This window comes from Triticum urartu, chromosome 3, assembly GCF_003073215.2.
Source record: "Triticum urartu cultivar G1812 chromosome 3, Tu2.1, whole genome shotgun sequence".
In the NCBI taxonomy this organism is placed as follows: domain Eukaryota; kingdom Viridiplantae; phylum Streptophyta; class Magnoliopsida; order Poales; family Poaceae; genus Triticum; species Triticum urartu.
In genome coordinates, this window is record NC_053024.1 from 64,897,861 (window position 1) to 64,919,979 (window position 22,119).

General features: G+C 46.8%; 2 protein-coding genes and 1 pseudogene across 2 annotated transcripts; 2 read left to right on the top strand and 1 right to left on the bottom strand.

Moving 5' to 3' along the window:
- The first annotated feature begins 995 nt into the window (after window positions 1-995).
- LOC125542900 (F-box/LRR-repeat protein At4g29420-like) lies at window positions 996-4,713 on the top strand. The gene is made up of 2 exons (XM_048706126.1): window positions 996-1,533; window positions 3,532-4,713. Exons 1-2 carry the CDS (start codon window positions 1,041-1,043, stop codon window positions 4,371-4,373), a joined length of 1,335 nt encoding a protein of 444 aa, XP_048562083.1. The 5' UTR covers window positions 996-1,040; the 3' UTR covers window positions 4,374-4,713.
- Window positions 4,714-5,969: 1,256 nt separating this feature from the next.
- Window positions 5,970-9,032, top strand: LOC125547981 (annotated as a pseudogene).
- A 177-nt stretch (window positions 9,033-9,209) lies between these two features.
- LOC125546666 lies at window positions 9,210-10,319 on the bottom strand. The gene is made up of 2 exons (XM_048710839.1): window positions 9,580-10,319; window positions 9,210-9,501 (listed from the first exon to the last, which is right to left on the bottom strand). The coding sequence occupies exons 1-2, from the start codon at window positions 10,317-10,319 to the stop codon at window positions 9,210-9,212; spliced, it is 1,032 nt and encodes a 343-aa protein (XP_048566796.1).
- Window positions 10,320-22,119: the final 11,800 nt, after the last annotated feature.

Below are 22,119 nucleotides of genomic sequence, written 5' to 3' on the forward strand. Positions count from 1 at the left end.
TCGGTCCTAAGGAGGATAGATCAATCAAGTCTGGCTCCATTCAATACATAATGAGAAATGCTGGTCGTTTGTTGATTGAGATGAGAGGATTGCTTCGAGCGGATGCTTGCATTGCTCATTCCCAGGGTGTGCGGTTGTCAAGAAAATATAATGTAGAATATATGCACGGTTGTTTGCGTTGTTTAAAGTTTTCAACACAAGTATTTTAAGATTGGTAGCGCGTGGTGGGCCAACGAATAATTAAGCATGTATGTCGGTTGCTTGGTGATGCTGGTTGGCAGCTGAGCTTTGTAAGCCATGCCATGGTCTTTTCTCTGGACCATGGCTCGGTCTTTTCTCTGGACAATGGCATGATCTTAGCGGCGTAGAACTACCAGTCTTCTATATGAAGCTAAGCAACTTATGAACATCACGTTTTATAATGACCTCGAAGGTTTTCTGGTCCTTGTATGACTTGTTCATATTGGTCGGCCACGCGCTTCCTCTTACCGGCTTGTTCATGCTCGGCACCTACCCACGACCTGCATGCTGGAAAGGCCAAACACAACACCCCTTAAACCATCCTTAACCAGGACCTTGGGGGTGAGGAAGTATCCGAGCTTGGAATGGGTCCATAGGAATTAAAAGCACACGAGAACAATTAGACCAAAAAAACGTAAATATAAAAATTCTAAGGAAGAAGAAAGATGACAACAGGAGCCAACCTCCAATGTTCATAAATATAAGATGTTCTAATTTTTTTTTGTGAATCAGATGTATATAAACACATTTTAGTGTGTTTAGTCACCCATTTTACTTCATATGTAGTCCATGTTGAAATACTCAAGACATCTTATATTTGCAAATAAAGGGAGTAGAATACACTGGAACTAGTTGCAGATATTTTTGAAACATTTAGAGTATCTCGAGATTTTTTAGAAACTCTTAAAGTATTTTAAAACAAGTGGAGCTGCTTTGACGCTTCTGCTTATCAGAGTGATGAAAAATAAAAATCTTTAAGCATTCACTCACCACACCAGTCTCTGGCTCTCGGCATCCACATGTCGGACGTCGTCGATCCCCTCGACTCCCTCCCCTCGGCGATCCTCGCCGATGTCCTCGGCCGCGTCGCGGACGCCGGGGACATCGCGGCTTCCCGCCTCGCCTCGCGCGCGCTGCTCGCCGCCTCCTACCACTGCCCCCGCGTCCGCCTCAGCGCGGCCGCCCGCGCGCGCCGCCTCCGCGGGCGCGGGGGCGGGGACGGCGCGACCGCCTTCCGCTTGGCCGCCGCGAACGTCGCCTCGCTCCTCGGGACGCACCTTCGCTCCCTCGCGCTCGACGCGTCCCAAGGGCATGGCTGCTCCGATCAAGCGATTTGGGCGAAGCACGCGGAGTTCGACGAGGCCAACGACCTGCACCTCACCAGCGGCGAGTCCGTGGCGGCGTGGGCGGCCACTGCCGCTGGCCCCGTCCTCCGCGAGGTGGACATCGCCGACTTCTGGCCGCAGTCGTGCTGGCGGAAGGCGGAGGCGCTCCCCGTCATCTCCCGTTTATGTCAGTCTCTCCATCTTATCTCAAAATTAGAAGTACATTTCAGTTGCAAATCCAAATTTGAGCTAAGTTAACCTGTTTATATGTTGTATGATACGCCGAGTTGCTCTAAAAACTGGTTTCTTAGAGATCAGAAAGTTGAGTGAGAAGTGAGAACATGTTGAAGAATTGATTTGCTTGATTAGTAAACTCTGTTTCTGGCTCAATTGTGTAGCTATTTGTGTTGTGTAGAAATAATGCGGGCACTGGGAACAGGAGAATTTTAGTCTTGTATAGTGCATATAATCACGGAGCCGAAAAACTAACCAAATGGTTTAGAAATACGGAAACACTAACGCCCACACGTGTGGAACGTCTCCAACTCGCCCACACGCCTGGATCGTCGTTGGTTGTTTTTTGCACGAATCCTGACACCAAAAGATGGATTTGGTGTGCCACGTAGGACAAGCCCGGTGTGTGGTGTGTAGGTAGTTCGCCCGCACGCTGTTTCTCCCTCGGACGAGACCGGTTGCGACTCGGGGCGTGCGGTGGAATTGCTGTCGCGCCCGCACGCCGCGCACGACTTCTGTTCCCCATCTCCCATGACTGCCCTTTTTCCCACTCTCCCACACCAAGTTGTCATTTGCCATGTTTTCTGCAGGGTACATGGCAACTGCCCTATTTGTGATTGTAAACAGATGGCAACTCTCTTTACCCCGAACATGTTATTGTTGCCACGTCTGTTTTTGTAGCGCTAAATGGCAACTGTCCAGTGCTAGTGCGTGGCAACTGCCCTATTTGTGATTATAAGCAGATGGCAACTCTCTTTACCCCGAACATGTTATTGTTGACACGTCTGTTTTGTAGCGCTACATGGCAACTGTCTAGTGTTAGTAGGTGGCAACTCCTAAAGATACCACCGTCGCCCACATGCCCGTCTCCTCTCCCACACACCAAAAGCTATCAGTTGCCATGTGTTTTTGCAGGGTACATGGCAACTGCCCTAGTGTGCTTGTAAGCAGATGGCAACTCTCTCTTTTACCCGAACATGTTTTTTGCCATGTTTTTGTAGTGCTACATGGCAACTGTCTAGTGTTAGTAGGTGGCAAATCCTAAAGTTTTCAAATCATGGCAACTGTAGTAGACCAGACCATACATGGCAACAGCTACAGTTGCCCAAAAATGGCATCCGACACTTGACCTGAGATGGCAACTGCAGTTGAGCAACCATGGCAACTGTAGTTGTCAGACATGGCAACTGCAGTTCAGCAACATGGCAACTACAGTTAAACGAACATGGAAGAGGGTTCGGACCATGGCAATCGCGGCGGGACGCGTGGTTACTGCCACGCGGGGCGTGTGGCTCGCAGGCGGGGAGGGGCGAGGGCCGAGACGGGTCGTGCGGGCCATGAGGTCGCTCGCCCGGACGTGCTAGTGTGGGCGATTGCGCCGCACACCGAACGTGCGGGCTGTGGTGGGGTGCGCGCGGACGTGCTCGTGCGGGCGGGCATGTGTCGATGCCACACGGGGCGTGCGGCACATACCCCCTAGATGCCACACGTGTGGCAGTTATCGTCGTCCTAGAAATAAGGAGATTTGGTGGAATCACCTCTCTTGTGCAATATGAGGCGAGCAGTTTATGTTAAGACTGTTGATCATTGATTTGAGTCTTGTAGGCTGTTAGTTTCAGTCAAGGACATTGCTTGATTTTGATGTGACACTGATGTGACACTGGAGTAGTAGATAACATTGGCAGGAATTTAGCTTATTCACATCCATTCCCAGTTTTAACCAGAAAGTAGAACTTGTTTGGTTCGTCGTAGCTGTATGGGAATTCCACTAACTAAGCAAATGTTGCTTGTTTCAGTATCTAGTAAATCATGATGTAATCAGATATATATGCGATTCGCACATTCAAGACGACACCCGCCATACGCACAGTCTTATAATCTGTTTCATTCTACATATTTAACTGTTTAGCTTGACACTGCATGCATCTCAGACTAAATTTTGGCTACGCAGGTCATAATCTTTCAACACTGAGGCTGAGAAAGGCATGGCTATCTGTTGATGGGCTCAGGATAATGCCAAATCTGACTCATCTGGCACTTGAGTCCATTAGATTAGATGACGAGAACCTCAGCACATTGAATGAGTGCTTCCCTTGCCTTCATACTCTCAATCTTATTGGAGTTGGGGGGCTCAAGGACCCCAAGATTCACCTTCCTCAGCTGAAGAATTGCCACTGGGAGGTATCAGATGTTCCACGGTCTTTAGCTATCCATGCCCCTAACTTGGTTTATCTTGAGTTGAAGTGTGTTCGACCAGGAATCCTCATTCTAGATACTCCATCCGTGTCCACTCTCAAACTCACCATAGATAAACTTGGCCCTACCGTCCAAGTCGATGGCCTTGTGAATCTGAAAAACCTTCGGATAGAGTCATCGGATCTAAATTCCCTCTTGAGGCTGTTTTCAGAGAGTCGAGATGTCAGGACACTAGATCTTGAGCTACCTGCTTCTGCAGGCCTCAGTGAGCTTTATGAAGCGGTGGAGCCTGAGCTGTTTTCAAGAGCCACCGAAGTGAAGCTGTCGCCGAGGTTTTCATATGAACTGATGAGGCGCATTGTGTTCTCCATGACCAGTTATGACTGCCGAAGCTGTCTGAGGAAACTTCTGGTTCATATGCCGCCATCCATCCTTACTGCTTGCCCGTTCATACCCTTGATCAACAACTGCGCGCCGTTGTGCGAGGTGACTGTTCTTTTCCATGCGGATTCCAGTGATGCCACTCGCCAAGCTGCTGCATCCTCTTGGCCGCTGCGTTTTCCAGACATCACTTGGCAATGGGGTACTTGGCAGTAATCCTGTATAGATACTTCGTTTCAAGATGATCAAGAGTCACAGAACTAGAAGTGTCTGAAACTGAGTTTGGTCATGGCACATTTGTTGATGGCCTAAAAATGCCTAATGTGTGCATATGTATGTTATGGTAGAAATTACTCCCTCCGTTCCGAATTACTTGTCGCAAGTATAGATGTATCTAGATGTATTTTAGTTCTAGATACATCAATTTCTGCAACGAGTAATTTGAAACGGAGGAAGTAGAAACCATGGATATGCTTATGTACTGGGCCTGTTTGGCACCACTGTGTACAGATGTTCCAAGATAAGGAAATATATATAGTTTCTGGGTGCTAGCTTATGGAACAGAAACAAAAATGATCGGTATCATGCTTTGTCCTAACCAAAACCATACATATTTGCACTTTGACCCTAAATCAGCTGCTAAGCTGGTGCGAGGTTAAGGTACGCTACTACCGTTACTTCCAAAATTCCTGTTACTTCCAAAATTCCATAGCAGGCTCTGGTGTGCCGGTTTTCTCACAGCCGGAGGTGGAGGCACTAGTTGTGGCTTATCATTTGGTGCACCACTTAATGATTCTTTCGATTTCGATCGTTCACACGACATAGGTCATGGAAAAGATCCCAGGCAACTCATCAAAACATGAAAGCCAGTTAGGCAATAAATTCTTGATTGTCACTAGTTACCTGTTGATATCAAGCAATATAGCTCAAGATGCTTGATTGATGCTGGTTCTTTTCTGAATTGTTTTGTAGGCAAGTGTAACCCATGTATGCAAGGATACATTTGGTCCATGTCCCATGTAGCCCTACCAAATCAAATGTGGGGCAGAATTGTTCTTTTTTTTATCAAGCAATCCTTCATCCTCACTTGACCAACTATTTGGTGAGAATATGTGAGAGGGATGAGTAAATACGTAAATGCTAAATGAAACTTGGGCTCCAATGTTAAACAATTAAAAAAATCATACTTTTTGTTTCAAAAAAATCCGAAAACACATATACCCAGATATGTAATGTACATGTGTGTAAGTTACTAAGTTTTAATGATGAAATAAGTTAAAACGAGGGCTACAAAAAAACAAAAACAAATATGTGAACTTTAGCACATGCATTGTTCATTCTCAAAGTTCACGGTTTTGTTTCTCAGTGTGCACAACTTGCAATTCAGGGTTTTTCATCATGAAATTTACACATATAACTACCTCCGTCCGGGTTTATTATGCCTCCTTTCAGTTTGGGTTAAAATTTGACCATAATTTTAACTAATACTCCGTAAAATGTAAACGGTATACCATAAAAATTATACTATAAAAGCTATTTCAAATACAAATCCCACAGTATATTTTATGTATCATATAATTTATATCGTGTTAGTTTTAGAGATGATCAAAGTTTACCCCAAAATACGAAGGGGCACAATAAACCCTGACGGAGGTAGGACATTACATCCTACATACATTCATATTGTTAATGGATTGAATACGCGCCTCCTTCCCAAAAGAAGTTTAGGGTCCCTCCACCTCCCGCCGGCGCCGCCTTTGGTCCACCTCGTCTCTGGTTGCCTTAGGGCCATGTGGGCACGGTGGATCCTTAATGGCAGCCGACATTTCTGACGCTATTTCATCGCTCGTGCGCAACTGCCAGACTGATGTGGATGCTTCTTCCCGTCAAGTTCGAGACCAGCTACATCCTGTTGGTACAACTGAATATCAAGTTCCACGTCCTGATCAAGCTCCTGTCGATCTGGTCCGAGATCAGCAGAATCCTGCTGTTGCATCTGAAGGTCAGGTTCCAGAGGTTGTTCTAAATTCAATGGATGCTAAAGAAAGTCAAGCCAGAGTGTCGGATGATAATGTACATGTCTCTCCTGTTCTAAATTCAAAGGATGCTCAGGACACTCAAGTGAACGAGAATGTTGGCACCGAGGGTCTAGTCTCGGGTGATATCGCACGTGTCTCTCCTGATCCTATTGAAGATCAGTCTCCCAACTTTTCAAGAGGCATATGTGCTACTATCAGCGATGATCCTTCTCACTCGGAGAATGTTGCCGCTCCAACACCTACTGATGCTAATCTCATTGGTGGATCATTTGTAACACGAACCGTTGATAGAAACTCAAAACGGAAACATGATGAAACGGGAAACGGAAATGATGGGAAATGGAAAAGAAAAAAGAAAAGAAGCTGTTCAGCAATCCCACTTTGCAAACCTTCATCTGATCCCACCCTATCCGATACCTCCATGGCCCACATGTCAGAGGCTGGCGACCCGTTCGAATTTCTCCCGCTATCAATCCTCGCCGACATCCTCGGCCGCGTCGCTCATACCAGAGACATCGCATCGTGCCGCCTTGCCTCGCGCGAGCTCCTCGCTGCGGCTTACCAGTGCCCCCGCATCCGCCTTGACGCCTCTGGCCGCGCACCCGGTCTTCGGAAGGGTGGGGGAGGGGTCGAGGGCACCGCCTTCCACACACTCGCTGGAAACCTCGCGTCACGCCTCGGGTCGCACCTCCGCTCCCTTGTGATCATTGCGTCTGAAGGGCAGGGTTGCCCCGATGAAGCGACGTGGGTGGAGGAGGGGGAGTTCGATGAGCCTGATGATCTGCATGTTACCAGTGGAAACTCCGTGCGGGCGTGGGCTACAACAGCCGCAGGACCTGCCCTCCGGGAGGTGGAGATTTGCTGACTTCTGGCCACAGTCATGCTGGCGGAAGGCGGAGGCGCTCCCTGTCATTTCGCACTTCTGTCAATCTCTCTCTGGCAGTATTTATGTTCTCTGCATTGAAAAGTTGTTTCATTTCAAGGAATGTATTATCCTGCTAGAGTTAGCTTGTCACGTCGGAACAAGTTATTTAGCTGAAGTTATGCTCCTTATTCACAAAGCTTACTGTTTCTTCGTTGAATTATAATCTGTAATGCTCTAAAAAGGTTGTCTTTTAACCTGTGCTGTTCTAGAAACTTACCCGTTTGCTCATTTATCAATTTTGGGCTCTAGAAATAATAATTACATTAGGGGGCTTGGTTTTTGTTAAAACTCTATTGCTCATTGGTTTGAAGTTCTGGGTCTCTTAGATGTCAGTTGTAGATTTTACATTTTTTTAGGGGATCATGTTGATTTTGCTTTGTCTAAAGCTTGAAACCGATATTTCGGTAGATTACAGTGGCTTAAGATTTGGCTTACTCTCGTCCTGGCAGAACGGCAAAAACACAATTTTAATTAGAGAGAACTTTCCAACCATTTTATTATCTTTGAATGAAGATACACAAGTAGAACATTTTGGGGTCATAGATGAAAACATTTTTGGGTGATAGCGCTGCAATGTGGAATCTCACCAAGTAGTGCTATTATCAGTTTATCACCATATTCAGATATAAATAATTTGTGTAGTTAAGGCTGCATCTGTCACGCTGAGTTTATGATGGTCTATTTGGTTCCAGATATTTACCCAGTTAATTAAACCCTGCTTGTAATGATCTGAGATTAAATTTTGTGTATGCAGGTCATAATCTGCTCAAACTGGGGCTGAAAAATGCATGGCTGTCTGTTGATGGGCTCGAGATAATGCCTAATCTGACCCATCTGACTCTTGAATTCATTAGACTCGATGACGAGGACCTGAGCAAGCTGAATGAATGCTTCCCTTGCCTTCAGATTCTCAATCTTATCGGAGTCGGGGGTCTCGAAAACCCCAAGATTCACCTCTCTCAAGTAAAGACTTTCCGCTGGGAGGTATCAAATGCTCCGTGGTCCTTAGCTATCCATGCGCCGAACTTGGTTCATCTCGAGTTGAAGTGTGTTCAACCAGATATCCTCATTTTAGACACTCCTTCCGTGTCTACTCTGAAGCTGACCATTGATGAACTCGGTCCAACTGTCCAAGTTGACGGCCTAGCGAGTTTGAAAAATCTTCGAATCGAGTCCTCGGATCTGAAGTCCCTCCTGCAGCTGTTTGCAAGTGATCGGGATATCAGGACATTAGATCTTGAGCTACCAGTTTCTGTGAACTGCGTAGACCTTTACCATGAGGTGAAGCCAGACTACCTTGTCCAATTGTTCTCCAGAATCACCGAAGTGAAGCTGTCACCAAGGTTTTCATGTGTACTGATGAGCCTCCTATGCCTCTGTACGAATCATGCGTCTGCAGGCCGTTTGGAGAAACTTCTGGTCCATCTACCGGCATCGGACATCACTGCTTGTCCGTTCGTGCCGTTGCTTAGTGTGAGCGCGCCGTCGTGCGAGGTGGCTGTTCTTTTCCATGCTGATACCAGCGATGCTGTTCGTCAAGCTGCTGCATCAGTCTGGCCATCATCCATTCGGGGACTCCCAAGGTTTCCGGAGATCATATGGCGATGGGGTACTTGGCAGTAACCCTTGTACCCATACTTCATTCGAGGCTATCATGAATCGCAGAGCTAGCAGTGCCTGCGACACTTTGGTCGACGCATCACCGTCTTCGACAGTTTCTGAAGGCTGTTGGTTTGGTCATGGCACATTTGCCGATGGCCGGATGTGTGCCTACTATGCGCCGCAGCACTGTGGAAAAAATGTTCCAACATGAAGAACTATATATGGTTGTCTTGCTAGATTATGTGCTTGTATGATGCATATGACCTGCTAAATACTTTCTGAAAATCCTTTTGCTTTGTCCTAACAAAACAGTACATGTCTGCACTTTTCATCCCCTGTCAACAATGTACTACACTGCATCTCTGAATCCCTTTTACCCCGCTGGTTCCCTACTCATCTACTGTTCCTTCACAACACCTATGGTTTTTTTGAAAGATCAGCTCTGTGTTCTCTTCCCGCCATTTCTAGTGTGGCTCTCGCCACCTCTCAGAGGCACCAGCTGCACTGGCAGCAGGTCGGACAGGAGCACGAGCAGGAGCAGCACCGCCACCGCCATTGGCAGCAGCAGGAGGGCCAGGAGCAGGCGAACCAGCAGCAGCCGCAGCACTCCCCGCACCAGCACCACCCGGCCTTCTGCGGCCGCCGCTCCTCCTCCGTCGTCATCTCCTCGAACTGCGACCTGCGGTTCGAGGGCGTCGGCGGCGACTGCTCGTGCTCCTTCTGCAGCTGCTGGTAGCCGCCCATGCTCTCCTTCGTCCCCGTCGACGGCTCCGCCAGTCTGCGTATGTAAAGGTATCGATCAAGCACGGTCGGTCATGGCAGAGAGAAAATCGTGCGTGCGGCGGGGCGTACGTACATTGGGAAGGCGAAGGAGAAGTTGCTGGAGCTGCCGATGGAGCCATTCTCGTGCCGCCGGATCGCTCTCCCCTCGCTCGCGTCCGACATCGCGCTGCCCGGCACCTCCTCGAGCGGCGGCAGCTTGCCGTCTGGGTACCCGCCGCCGCCGGCCGCCATGGCCTCGTCGTAGAAGTAGTCGAAGTGGGACCTGCTGGGGGCGTACAAGTCGTCGGAGATGCTCAGGCTGGCGCCGTGGATGCTGAAGAGCGACTCGTTGGACGCGATGCTCCAGTCCGCCTGCGCCCCCGGCTTGGGCTGGAAGATGGACGCCGGGATCCTGTCCGGGTTGAAGCCCTCGACCGCCGGCTTGGCCATCGTCTGCGCCTCCGGCGCCGCCGACACCGTGCTTCCGCCGGTCGACCGCTCCGAAAACGACGCCCAGTCGTCGGGCAACTTCGGCGGCGCGGCCGGACCGGCGTCGGCATGGTCGTCGTCGCCGTCCGCCGCCGCCACGACCAACGGGGTGCGCATCTCGGACGCGTCGACCTGGAAAACGCACCCGGGCGAGGACGCCCTCGACGAAGAAGAAGACGCCGATGACGTCCGCCGGTCGGGCTTGACCGCGGCGTCCTCGTCCGGCGCCACGTCCAACGGCCGCATCTCCGCATAAGGCTCGGGCAGCTCCGGCGCCGACGGCTTCCCCGGAGAGGCCGGCGAGCCGCGCGACTGGGGCTCCATGAGCACGTCCTGCCGAGCCATGCATGGCGATTATGCGAATTGAGTTCTCTGCCTAAGATCAAACGAAAAAGAAAGGAAATTGCAACAAAAATCCAAGACCTGGAGATTAAGCGGAACCCCAATTCGAGATGGAGCTAGTCGGATGCAGCCGTTGCGGCAAAAGAGAGGGCACTGCCGCCGTGCCCCAATTCGAGATGCTGCCTCGTCTATTTTTGGTTGACTCGCTGATACACTGCAACGGGAGGCGCGAGGAGGCCGGGAAGCCACCCAATTGGGAGCACGAAACCACACCAAATCAAGGCATGCGTGCATGCCCAAGTGCAGAGTACCGGTGATCCAGAGCACGGCCGCAATGCTTGTATGCTAAGAGCATCTCCAACAGCCGCGCTAAGCGCCGCGCGCAAAAAATCTGTTTACCGCGCGCGCTGCGCTGGCTCCAGCAGCCGCGCTATAATGCAGCGCGCGCGCGCCGCTCCAGCAGAGCGCAAAAATACAGCACGCGTGACTCGCCGGGCATTTTGCATATATGATATTTTAAACAAAAATAAACATGTGAAATTTGACACAAACAAGTTGATGAATAAAAGTTCATGCCCACAAGTTCATCCAACCAAGTTCAAATGCAAACTAAAGTTCAAGACATGAAAGACACATCAATCTTCATCTTCCTCGTCTTCGTCTTCGTCCTCATCTTCCGAAGACGACTCTTCCGCCTCCGAAGATGAATCTTCCTCCATCTTCTCATCACGCACCGCATCATGTGAAGCTCCGACGGTGTTGGCAAGATCTTCAACGGCATCTTCATAAGAATGTGTGTGAGAAGGCACATCGAAAGACATTGCACCCATGGCGGCCGGAGGTGCACCCATGCCTCCCATGAGAGAAGCAAAACTCATGCCTCCCATGGCGGCCATAGCGTCGGAGGGTGCTCCAAAGCCACCCATGCCTCCCATGGCGGCCGGAGGTGCACCCATGCCTCCCATGGCGGCCGGAGGTGCACCCATGCCTCCCATGGCGGCCGGATGTGCACCCATGCCTCCCATGGCTCCGAAGCCACCCATGCCTCCCATGGCGCCGAGGCCACCGCCACCGCCACCCATGGCGCCGACGGCACCGCCACCCATGGCGCCGAGGCCAGCGCTTCCCGCGCTAGGGTTTCCGGCGGCTGCGGCGGCGGCGGCGGGGGGGGGGGGGGGGGGGGGGGGGGGGGGGGGTCGCGGCTGTACAGCGGGGTGAGCGGGGCGCCGGTGTGCGCGTCCATGGGTGGGTGGCAGGGCGCCGGCGCCGGCGTGCGCGGGGCGTAGGACGAGGAGAGGAGAGAGTGCGGTGCGAGCGCTCGAGTGTGCCGCGCGCTGTAGCTGACGCCCGAAATACGCCACGCGGGTAAGTGTTTTCAACCGCGCGCCCAACCCGTTATAGCGCGCGCGCCGTTTTTGTGCGCCCGCTGGAGCGACCCGCCGCGTTGCGCGCGCGCTAAAACGGCCTAATTTGCGGCGCGGCGCTAGTTTAGCGCGGCTGTTGGAGATGCTTTTAAAGCGTGTTTTGCTAGCACGAGTGGTTTTTTGGGGGTGACTGTGGCTCAATCGATTTAGAAATAGTTATCACGTTTGCTAAATCACGTCTACTAGGTGTGAAATAAGTATGTCAGAGGATTTACCACTGGAGCTCTCAAAGCTGTCCCCAAACGCCTGGGTGGGCTGCCTAGTCAGTGCCCAGACGCGAAATTGCCACCCAACCGAACCTCGCAAATCCGATACAAACGCCTGGACTAACCGACAACCCCATACCTGACTCATATAAGACGGATAGGGGGACACTCGAACGCGCCCGCCACTTAGTACTGACCTCTAGGGCCCACACGGTCAATAGCGTAAAGCAGCCCGAGCGCCTCCTTCGTTTGTTGGTAAGGACACATTCATGGTGCCTATCAAGTTGGGCTATTTAAGTCGGATGAGAGCAGACCAACCCTAGCCCGCTCCAATTTCTTCCTCTTTCTCACCTCCGCTGCTCGCCACTTCCAATCCATCCGCTGCTAGCCACCTATGCAATGCTTACTTTGGAGAGGCGGATGCAGCTGCTGGAGGAGATCTGGACCAGGCGCGAGGCTCGGTTCGCAGCCGACCTGCTTCCAGATTGCCCGCGGCCATCTATCCAAGGATGTCCAAAAAAACACTATGTTCAACATAGGGTGTGTGGGTAGGTTAGAAGGCTCCGTTCGAGAGCACGTTTTTTAGACATCCGTCAAGTGGCCTCAATTTTTTCATGGCCTTATATGACCAATTCAAGGCATCCTGCCAAGCTGCTTGGGTTTTCGCAAGTTTTGTATTTTTTGAAGTTTTCTCGGTAAAAAAATCAATAAATGTCCAAACATGCCGTAACTTGCATATGGTGTTAGAAGTCATTCAAACCTGACATGGATGCCTATTATGGGCATGCTCTTGCAAAAGTTGGGGTCATTTCAAGAATGTCCAAGACCATGTTCAACAGAGAATGTTTGTGTAGAGGTCAAAAGGCTCTGTCTGAGAGCACGCTGTTTCTCGACATCCGTCGTATGACCCCAATTTTTTTAATTGGCTTGTATGACAAATTCAAGGCATCAAGCCAAGTTCTTTTGGTTTTCAACAAGTTTTGCATTTTGGAGTTTTCTGTGTCAATAAAGACTGATATTGGTTGGACGTGTCGAAACTTGCAGACTGATGAGTGATATTTTTACACTTATTCACCATTTGTTTAAACCGAGATATTTTATTAAAATTGAGATATTCGCTCTAATATTGCTACTAATGACTAATGAATACAAATGATTATACAAACCCTCTCTTTGATGTGTTTCCACAGGAATTGGGCTAAAAAGGGAAGAAATTACGTGTGAACATGAAAAGGAGTGGAAATGAAGAAATAAGGAATCACCCATTTATGATCTTAATTTATGCGCTTGAAGTCACCCATCAAGTCATCCTCCACTTTGGTTTGTAACAAGCACATCTTGATGGGTAACTTCAAGCGCATAAATTAAGATCATATCTGGTCTCAACACAAATGCATGGTTGTAAGCATTAAGACCTCATACTCGTACCTCTTTTTATTACAAGTGTTTGAATCACTATTTGCTTGATTGATCTGGTCAAAAGCTAGAATTGATCCTTTAATGAAAGCTTGCTAGAGACCATCGCTTCAAGGGAACCTTCTCTCATGGGTTCGATAATCCAGGGTCAGCTCTGGGGAAATAGGTGCAAGATACTTTTCTGTTCCTTTATCGGATCACTAAAAGGAGCTGTCACAGACATTGTCGGAAATCGTTCAAACATGGCATGGATTCTTACCATGGGCATGCTCACTCGCTTGAAAATGCCGGGGGTCATTTTAATAATGTTTCAAAACAGACCATGTTTAACACAGGGTGTCTCGCTATACCAAAAGGCTATGTGTGAGAGCACGTTGTTTCTCGACATCCTTGAAATGACCCTAATTTTTTTGTCATGGCCTTTATGATCAATTCAAGGCACCATGCCAAGTTGTTTGATTTTTTTTGACAATTTTAGCATTATCAGGAGTTTTCCTGGTGAAAAGGGCTGATAAATGACTGGACATGTCGCAACATGCATACGATGTTAGAAGCCGTTCAAATCAGACATGAATGCCTAAGATGGGCATGTCCACCTGCTTTCTAAAGTTGTGGTTGTCTTGAGACTTAAAAAACCATGTTCAATGTAGAGTGTTCGGGTAGGCCGAAAGGGTCTGTTTGGGAGTACCTTGTTTCTCGACATCCCTTAAATGACCCCAATTTTTTTTCACGGATTTTATGATGAATTCAAGGAACCATTTCTAGTTGTTTAACTTTTCGACAAGTTTTGCATTTTATGAAGTTTTCTCGGTTAAAAAAGATAGATAAATGATCGACGTGTCACAACCTGCATACACTGTTCAAAGTCATTCAAACCAGGCATGGATGCCTATCATGGGCATGCTCACCTGCTTGTAAAAGTTGAGGCCATTTCAAGGATGTCAAAAAAACAACCATGTTCAACGAAGGGTGTTCGGGTGCCTTGACAAGGCCATGGAAAAAAATTATGGCCATTTGACGGACGTCGGAAAAAATGCTCTCCTACGAAGCCTTCTAGCCTACCAAGACACCTCACGTCAAACATGGTTTATTTTTGGACATCCCTTAAATGACTCCAACTTTTGTAAGAAGGTGGGCATATGCCCATTGTAGGCATACATGCTAGGTTTGAATGACTTCGATATCTTATGCATGTTGCGACGCGTCCGGCCATTTATCAGCCTTTTATTCACCGAGAAAACTCGAGAAAATGCAAAAAATTGTCAAAAAACCCAAACAACTTTTGAGGAGTTTCAAATCATGTCTGTGTTATCAAAATTTGTTTGGAATTTACAAAATGTTCCGGTTTTCACAAAAAATCTACACAAATACAAAAAATGTCTGGGGAAATTTTAAAATATGTTTCAAAATTTCTTCGTATTTTTTTAAATTCCAAAATTGTTAGTGTTTTCTTAAAAATGTTCGAGAAAATCAAAAAACTATTGTGTTCAAAATTTTAGTCGCTCATTTAAAAAAATGTTCGTGTTTTGACATCCTGAGCAATTTTGAGTGATGGCATTTTTTTATATTTCGGTACAATATGAAAATGCAAATATTTTTATTTTATTGACAATATAAAAAACATTTTTTTGAAACTTGAAAAAAATTAAAAGCCCAAGATTTTTTAGAAAATGAGAAATAAAAAGAAGAAAAAAAACAAATTAGAAATTAGAAAAGGACCAATTCAACAATCGACCGGCCCAGCGAAACCGGGGGCTTCCGCAAACTAAAGAAGAAGTAAAGAAAAAAAGTAAATAGGTACAAAGTTGTTCTAGTTAGTTAGTGTGGTTCTCTTTAAACGAATGGTTGATTTGTAAAGGTCCATATTACCCTTTGTACGTTTAACGATGTACCGACGCGGAGCTCATTTTGCATTTAGAGATGCTCTTAGAGCATTTTCAACAGATGCGCTAAATAAGCCGCGCGCCGGATAAAACGGCTATATAGCGCACGACTGAAAGTAGCGCTCCAGTAACCGCGCTATAATCCCGCGCGCGGTAAGAAAGCGCCAGCGCACTAGGAAAAACTGCATCGCGCGCCAGCTCTACCGCGCTGGGTATTTTGTACTCCTGCTCCAAGCGCGGGCCAGGCGGGCGTGCTGGGTTTTACCACGCCAGATGAAGCGCTACAGCGGCGCGCTAAATTTACAGCGCCTCGAAAAGCAACCACCCTTCCACGCGCCTTAAAACGCTATTTTGATGCTGTAAATTTTTTTTAGCGCATCACGCTAGTGCGCATCGGTTGGAGATGCTCTTACGTGACTGTTTTAGTACTCCCTCCGATCCTTTTTAGTTCGCATATAAGATTTGACCGAAGTCAAGCCTCGTAAAGTTTGACCAACTTTATAGAAAAAAGTACCAACATTCACAATCTGAAATCAATATCAATAGATGTGTCATGACTTAAAGTTTCATACTGTATAACTTTAGCATGTCAGATGTTGATATTTTTTTATATAAATACGATCAAACTTTGTAAGTTTGACTTTAGAGAATTCTAATATGCAGAGTAAAAAGGAGCGGATGAAGTACTAAGTTACATCAGCCTCCGGTGGACACGCAACCGCCGCAGGTTCAGGAAAGGGTCAATATACGGCCCGTGTTGCCGCAGGCACTCCTGGCGGCCGTCGTGACGTGGTTGATCCAGGCCCATAATAATCGCAGGGGTGCATCGGCCGCGCCGGGTGGCCTCGGTCCAAGACCACGAGACGGCGTTCCGCGCGGCCATCAACAACCGCGGGCAGCTCCGGTGGCACTGCCGGGGGAGTACTTGGGCAACTCCGTCGGCGCCGTTAGCAAGGAGCCCGCGCGTGCGTCATTCCCGCTGGCGTGCGGCGAGTCCCGTTCCCGTCCAATGGAGTTAATTGCACAGAAGTACCACAATTCGGGCATCACATGAAGATTGGTACCATGATTGCTTATTTTTGCGTGTCAGTACCAATATTGGTCTAAGTTTTTACAAATTAGGCTAAAACGCGTATTTATACATATTGACGGTGTATCTGACCGATGGGGCCCGCCCGTCAGGTGCCGACGTGGCATGTTTTTTGCAGAAAACCCCCTTATGTTATATGTAATCACAAAAATGCCCAAATTTTTTGCGGGAAAAAGGCTCCAGGAGAGGATTTTTTTTGTTCGCAATTTCCACCATCGAATCTGGACTGGTTTGAAATTTTCCGCCACTTGAACAAATAAATAAAAGGAAAGTAAAATTTTCCGCCACTTGAACATATAAGATTTGACCGAAGTCAAGCCTCGTAAAGTTTGACCAACTTTATAGAAAAAAGTACCAACATTCACAATCTGAAATCAATATCAATAGATGTGTCATGACTTAAAGTTTCATACTGTATAACTTTAGCATGTCAGATGTTGATATTTTTTTATATAAATACGATCAAACTTTGTAAGTTTGACTTTAGAGAATTCTAATATGCAGAGTAAAAAGGAGCGGATGAAGTACTAAGTTACATCAGCCTCCGGTGGACACGCAACCGCCGCAGGTTCAGGAAAGGGTCAATATACGGCCCGTGTTGCCGCAGGCACTCCTGGCGGCCGTCGTGACGTGGTTGATCCAGGCCCATAATAATCGCAGGGGTGCATCGGCCGCGCCGGGTGGCCTCGGTCCAAGACCACGAGACGGCGTTCCGCGCGGCCATCAACAACCGCGGGCAGCTCCCGGTGGCACTGCCGGGGGAGTACTTGGGCAACTCCGTCGGCGCCGTTAGCAAGGAGCCCGCGCGTGCGTCATTCCCGCTGGCGTGCGGCGAGTCCCGTTCCCGTCCAATGGAGTTAATTGCACAGAAGTACCACAATTCGGGCATCACATGAAGATTGGTACCATGATTGCTTATTTTTGCGTGTCAGTACCAACATTGGTCTAAGTTTTTACAAATTAGGCTAAAACGCGTATTTATACATATTGACGGTGTATCTGACCGATGGGGCCCGCCCGTCAGGTGCCGACGTGGCATGTTTTTTTGCAGAAAACCCCCTTATGTTATATGTAATCACAAAAATGCCCAATTTTTTGCGGGAAAAAGGCTCCAGGAGAGGATTTTTTTTGTTCGCAATTTCCACCATCGAATCTGGACTGGTTTGAAATTTTCCGCCACTTGAACAAATAAATAAAAGGAAAGTAAAATTTTCCGCCACTTGAACATATAAGATTTGACCGAAGTCAAGCCTCGTAAAGTTTGACCAACTTTATAGAAAAAAGTACCAACATTCACAATCTGAAATCAATATCAATAGATGTGTCATGACTTAAAGTTTCATACTGTATAACTTTAGCATGTCAGATGTTGATATTTTTTTATATAAATACGATCAAACTTTGTAAGTTTGACTTTAGAGAATTCTAATATGCAGAGTAAAAAGGAGCGGATGAAGTACTAAGTTACATCAGCCTCCGGTGGACACGCAACCGCCGCAGGTTCAGGAAAGGGTCAATATACGGCCCGTGTTGCCGCAGGCACTCCTGGCGGCCGTCGTGACGTGGTTGATCCAGGCCCATAATAATCGCAGGGGTGCATCGGCCGCGCCGGGTGGCCTCGGTCCAAGACCACGAGACGGCGTTCCGCCGCGGCCATCAACAACCGCGGGCAGCTCCCGTGGCACTGCCGGGGGAGTACTTGGGCAACTCCGTCGGCGCCGTTAGCAAGGAGCCCGCGCGTGCGTCATTCCCGCTGGCGTGCGGCGAGTCCCGTTCCCGTCCAATGGAGTTAATTGCACAGAAGTACCACAATTCGGGCATCACATGAAGATTGGTACCATGATTCCTAATTTTTGCGTGTCAGTACCAACATTGGTCTAAATTTTTGCAAATTAGGCTAAAACGCGTATTTATACATATTGACGGTGTATCTGACCGATGGGGCCCGCCCGTCAGGTGCCGATGTGGCATGTTTTTTGCAGAAAACCCCCTTATGTTATATGTAATCACAAAAATGCCCAATTTTTTTGCGGGAAAAAGGCTCAGGAGAGGATTTTTTTTGTTCGGCAATTCCACCGTCGAAATTCTAGACTGGTTGAAATTTCCGCCACTTGAACAAATAAATAAAAGGAAGTAAAATCAGAAGTACCACAATTCGGGCATCACATGCAGATTGATACCATGATTGCTAATTTTTGCGTGTCAGTACCAACATTGGTCTAAATTTTTGCAAATTAGGCTAAAACGCGTATTTATACATATTGACGGTGTATCTGACCGATGGGGCCCGCCCGTCAGGTGCCGACGTGGCATGTTTTTTGCAGAAAACCCCCTTATGTTATATGTAATCACAAAAATGCCCAATTTTTTTGCGGGAAAAAGGCTCCAGGAGAGGATTTTTTTTGTTCGCAATTTCACCATCGAATCTGGACTGGTTTGAAATTTTTCCGCCACTTGAACAAATAAATAAAAGGAAAGTAAAGTCAGAAGTACCACAATTCGGGCATCACATGCAGATTGGTACCATGATTGCTTATTTTTGCGTGTCAGTACCAACATTGGTCTAAGTTTTTGCAAATTAGGTTAAAACGCGTATTTATACATATTGACGGTGTATCTGACCGATGGGGCCCGCCCGTCAGGTGCCGACGTGGCATGTTTTTTGCAGAAAACCCCCTTATGTTATATGTAATCACAAAAATGCCCAAATTTTTTGCGGGAAAAAGGCTCCAGGAGAGGATTTTTTTTGTTCGCAATTTCCACCATCGAATCTGGACTGGTTTGAAATTTTCCGCCACTTGAACAAATAAATAAAAGGAAAGTAAAATTTTCCGCCACTTGAACATATAAGATTTGACCGAAGTCAAGCCTCGTAAAGTTTGACCAACTTTATAGAAAAAAGTACCAACATTCACAATCTGAAATCAATATCAATAGATGTGTCATGACTTAAAGTTTCATACTGTATAACTTTAGCATGTCAGATGTTGATATTTTTTTATATAAATACGATCAAACTTTGTAAGTTTGACTTTAGAGAATTCTAATATGCAGAGTAAAAAGGAGCGGATGAAGTACTAAGTTACATCAGCCTCCGGTGGACACGCAACCGCCGCAGGTTCAGGAAAGGGTCAATATACGGCCCGTGTTGCCGCAGGCACTCCTGGCGGCCGTCGTGACGTGGTTGATCCAGGCCCATAATAATCGCAGGGGTGCATCGGCCGCGCCGGGTGGCCTCGGTCCAAGACCACGAGACGGCGTTCCGCGCGGCCATCAACAACCGCGGCAGCTCCCGTGGCACTGCCGGGGGAGTACTTGGGCAACTCCGTCGGCGCCGTTAGCAAGGAGCCCGCGCGTGCGTCATTCCCGCTGGCGTGCGGCGAGTCCCGTTCCCGTCCAATGGAGTTAATTGCACAGAAGTACCACAATTCGGGCATCACATGAAGATTGGTACCATGATTCCTAATTTTTTGCGTGTCAGTACCAACATTGGTCTAAATTTTTGCAAATTAGGCTAAAACGCGTATTTATACATATTGACGGTGTATCTGACCGATGGGGCCCGCCCGTCAGGTGCCGATGTGGCATGTTTTTTGCAGAAAACCCCCTTATGTTATATGTAATCACAAAAATGCCCAATTTTTTTGCGGGAAAAAGGCTCCAGGAGAGGATTTTTTTTGTTCGCAATTTCCACCGTCGAATCTGGACTGGTTTGAAATTTTCCGCCACTTGAACAAATAAATAAAAGGAAAGTAAAATCAGAAGTACCACAATTCGGGCATCACATGCAGATTGATACCATGATTGCTAATTTTTGCGTGTCAATACCAACATTGGTCTAAATTTTTGCAAATTAGGCTAAAACGCGTATTTATACATATTGACGGTGTATCTGACCGATGGGGCCCGCCCGTCAGGTGCCGACGTGGCCATTTTTTTTGCAGAAAACCCCCTTATGTTATATGTAATCACAAAAATGCCCAATTTTTTTGCGGGAAAAAGGCTCTAGGAGAGGATTTTTTTCGTTCGCAATTTCCATCGTCGAATCTGGACTGGTTTGAAATTTTCCGCCACTTGAACAAATAAATAAAAGGAAAGTAAAATCAGAAGTATCACAATTCGGGCATCACATGCAGATTGGTACCATGATTGCTAATTTTTGCGTGTCAGTATCAACATTGGTCTAAGTTTTTGCAAATTAGGTAAAAACGCGTATTTATACATATTGACGGTGTATCTGACCGATGGGGCCCGCCCGTCAGGTGCCGACGTGGCATGTTTTTTGCAGAAAACCCCCTTATGTTATATGTAATCACAAAAATTCCCAATTTTTTTGCGGGAAAAAGGCTCCAGGACAGGATTTTTTTTGTTCGCAATTTCAGAAGTACCACAATTCGGGCATCACATGCAGATTGATATCATGATTGCTAATTTTTGCGTGTCAGTACCAACATTGGTCTAAGTTTTTGCAAATTAGGCTAAAACGCGTATTTATACATATTGACGGTGTATCTGACCGATGGGGCCTGCCCGTCAGGTGCCGACGTGGCATGCTCCAGGAGAGGATTTTTTTTGTTCGCAATTTCAGAAGTACCACAATTCGGGCATCACATGCAGATTGATACCATGATTGCTAATTTTTGCGTGTCAGTACCAACATTGGTCTAAGTTTTTGCAAATTAGGCTAAAACGCGTATTTATACATATTGACGGTGTATCTGACTGATGGGGCCCGCCCGTCAGGTGCCGACGTGGCATGTTTTTTGCAGAAAACCCCCTTATGTTATATGTAATCACAAAAGTGCCCAATTTTTTTGCGGGAAAAAGGCTCCAGGAGAGGATTTTTTTTGTTTGCAATTTCCACCGTCGAATCTGGTCTGGTTTGAAATTTTCCGTCACTTGAACAAATAAATAAAAAGAAGTAAAATCAGGCGCTGGCGGGAATCGAACCCGCGACTTGCAGTGCACAGGCGCCACGGGCTAACCACAACGCCCCAGCGCAGATCACGTTCTTCTACAGGCGTCTCCTTTCTTATAGTATGCCTGAAGCGCTGGGCCGGCCCACCGAGGCCTGCATTTTTTTTTTGTTTCGCACTTAGCTGGCGCGCGTGTTGGGCTCGTTCCTTGCCCCGGTTACTATTCGTTTCATTTCTCTTATGCTTTTATAATGCGCGGTGAACATTTTTTTAAATATACGCTGAACAAATCCTCAAAAAAATATATGCTGAACACTTTTTCTGCTTATACTGAACATTTTTCAATGTACGATGAACTTTTCTTTACAAATGGTGAACATTTTCTTAATATAATAAACTTTGGTAATATCCGTTGAACATATTTGAAATGCAAATTGAACATTTTTGTACTATAGGTTGTTCAATTTTCTTACGACAAGGAACATTTTACTTAATTCGAGGTAACTTTTTTGTAATTTATGGTGACATTTTATTAATACATGGTGAGTTTCAAGATTATTATGTTGAATATTTTCTTAATACATGATGAAATTTTTGTATTTCACAAAATGTTCAGTATATATTAAAACTTATTGTGTAAAATCAATTTGCATTTCGAGAAACACTTGATTATTTTAATAAAAATTGAAAAGTTTTAATGCATTTCTAAAATTTATTATGATTACACAATTATTTTTAATACATGTTCTGCGCCATGTTTCGAAAATTTAATGCATTTAAAATTATATGTTCAACTTTTAATGCATTGATTGCAAGAATGATTAAGAAACCGGGGCAAAAAGTTCTTGAAACTCTTCATGTATCAAGA

Bases quoted from the DNA above. Each gene is read 5' to 3' on its own strand.
- LOC125542900 (XM_048706126.1), top strand. From the start codon at position 1,041: ATGTCGGACGTCGTCGATCCCCTCGACTCCCTCCCCTCGGCGATCCTC. The intron at 1,534-3,531 runs GTCAGTCTCTCC...TTGGCTACGCAG, and splicing joins CCCCGTCATCTCCCGTTTAT to GTCATAATCTTTCAACACTG.
- LOC125546666 (XM_048710839.1), bottom strand. From the start codon at position 10,319: ATGGCTCGGCAGGACGTGCTCATGGAGCCCCAGTCGCGCGGCTCGCCG. The intron at 9,502-9,579 runs GTACGTACGCCC...TTACATACGCAG, and splicing joins TTCTCCTTCGCCTTCCCAAT to ACTGGCGGAGCCGTCGACGG.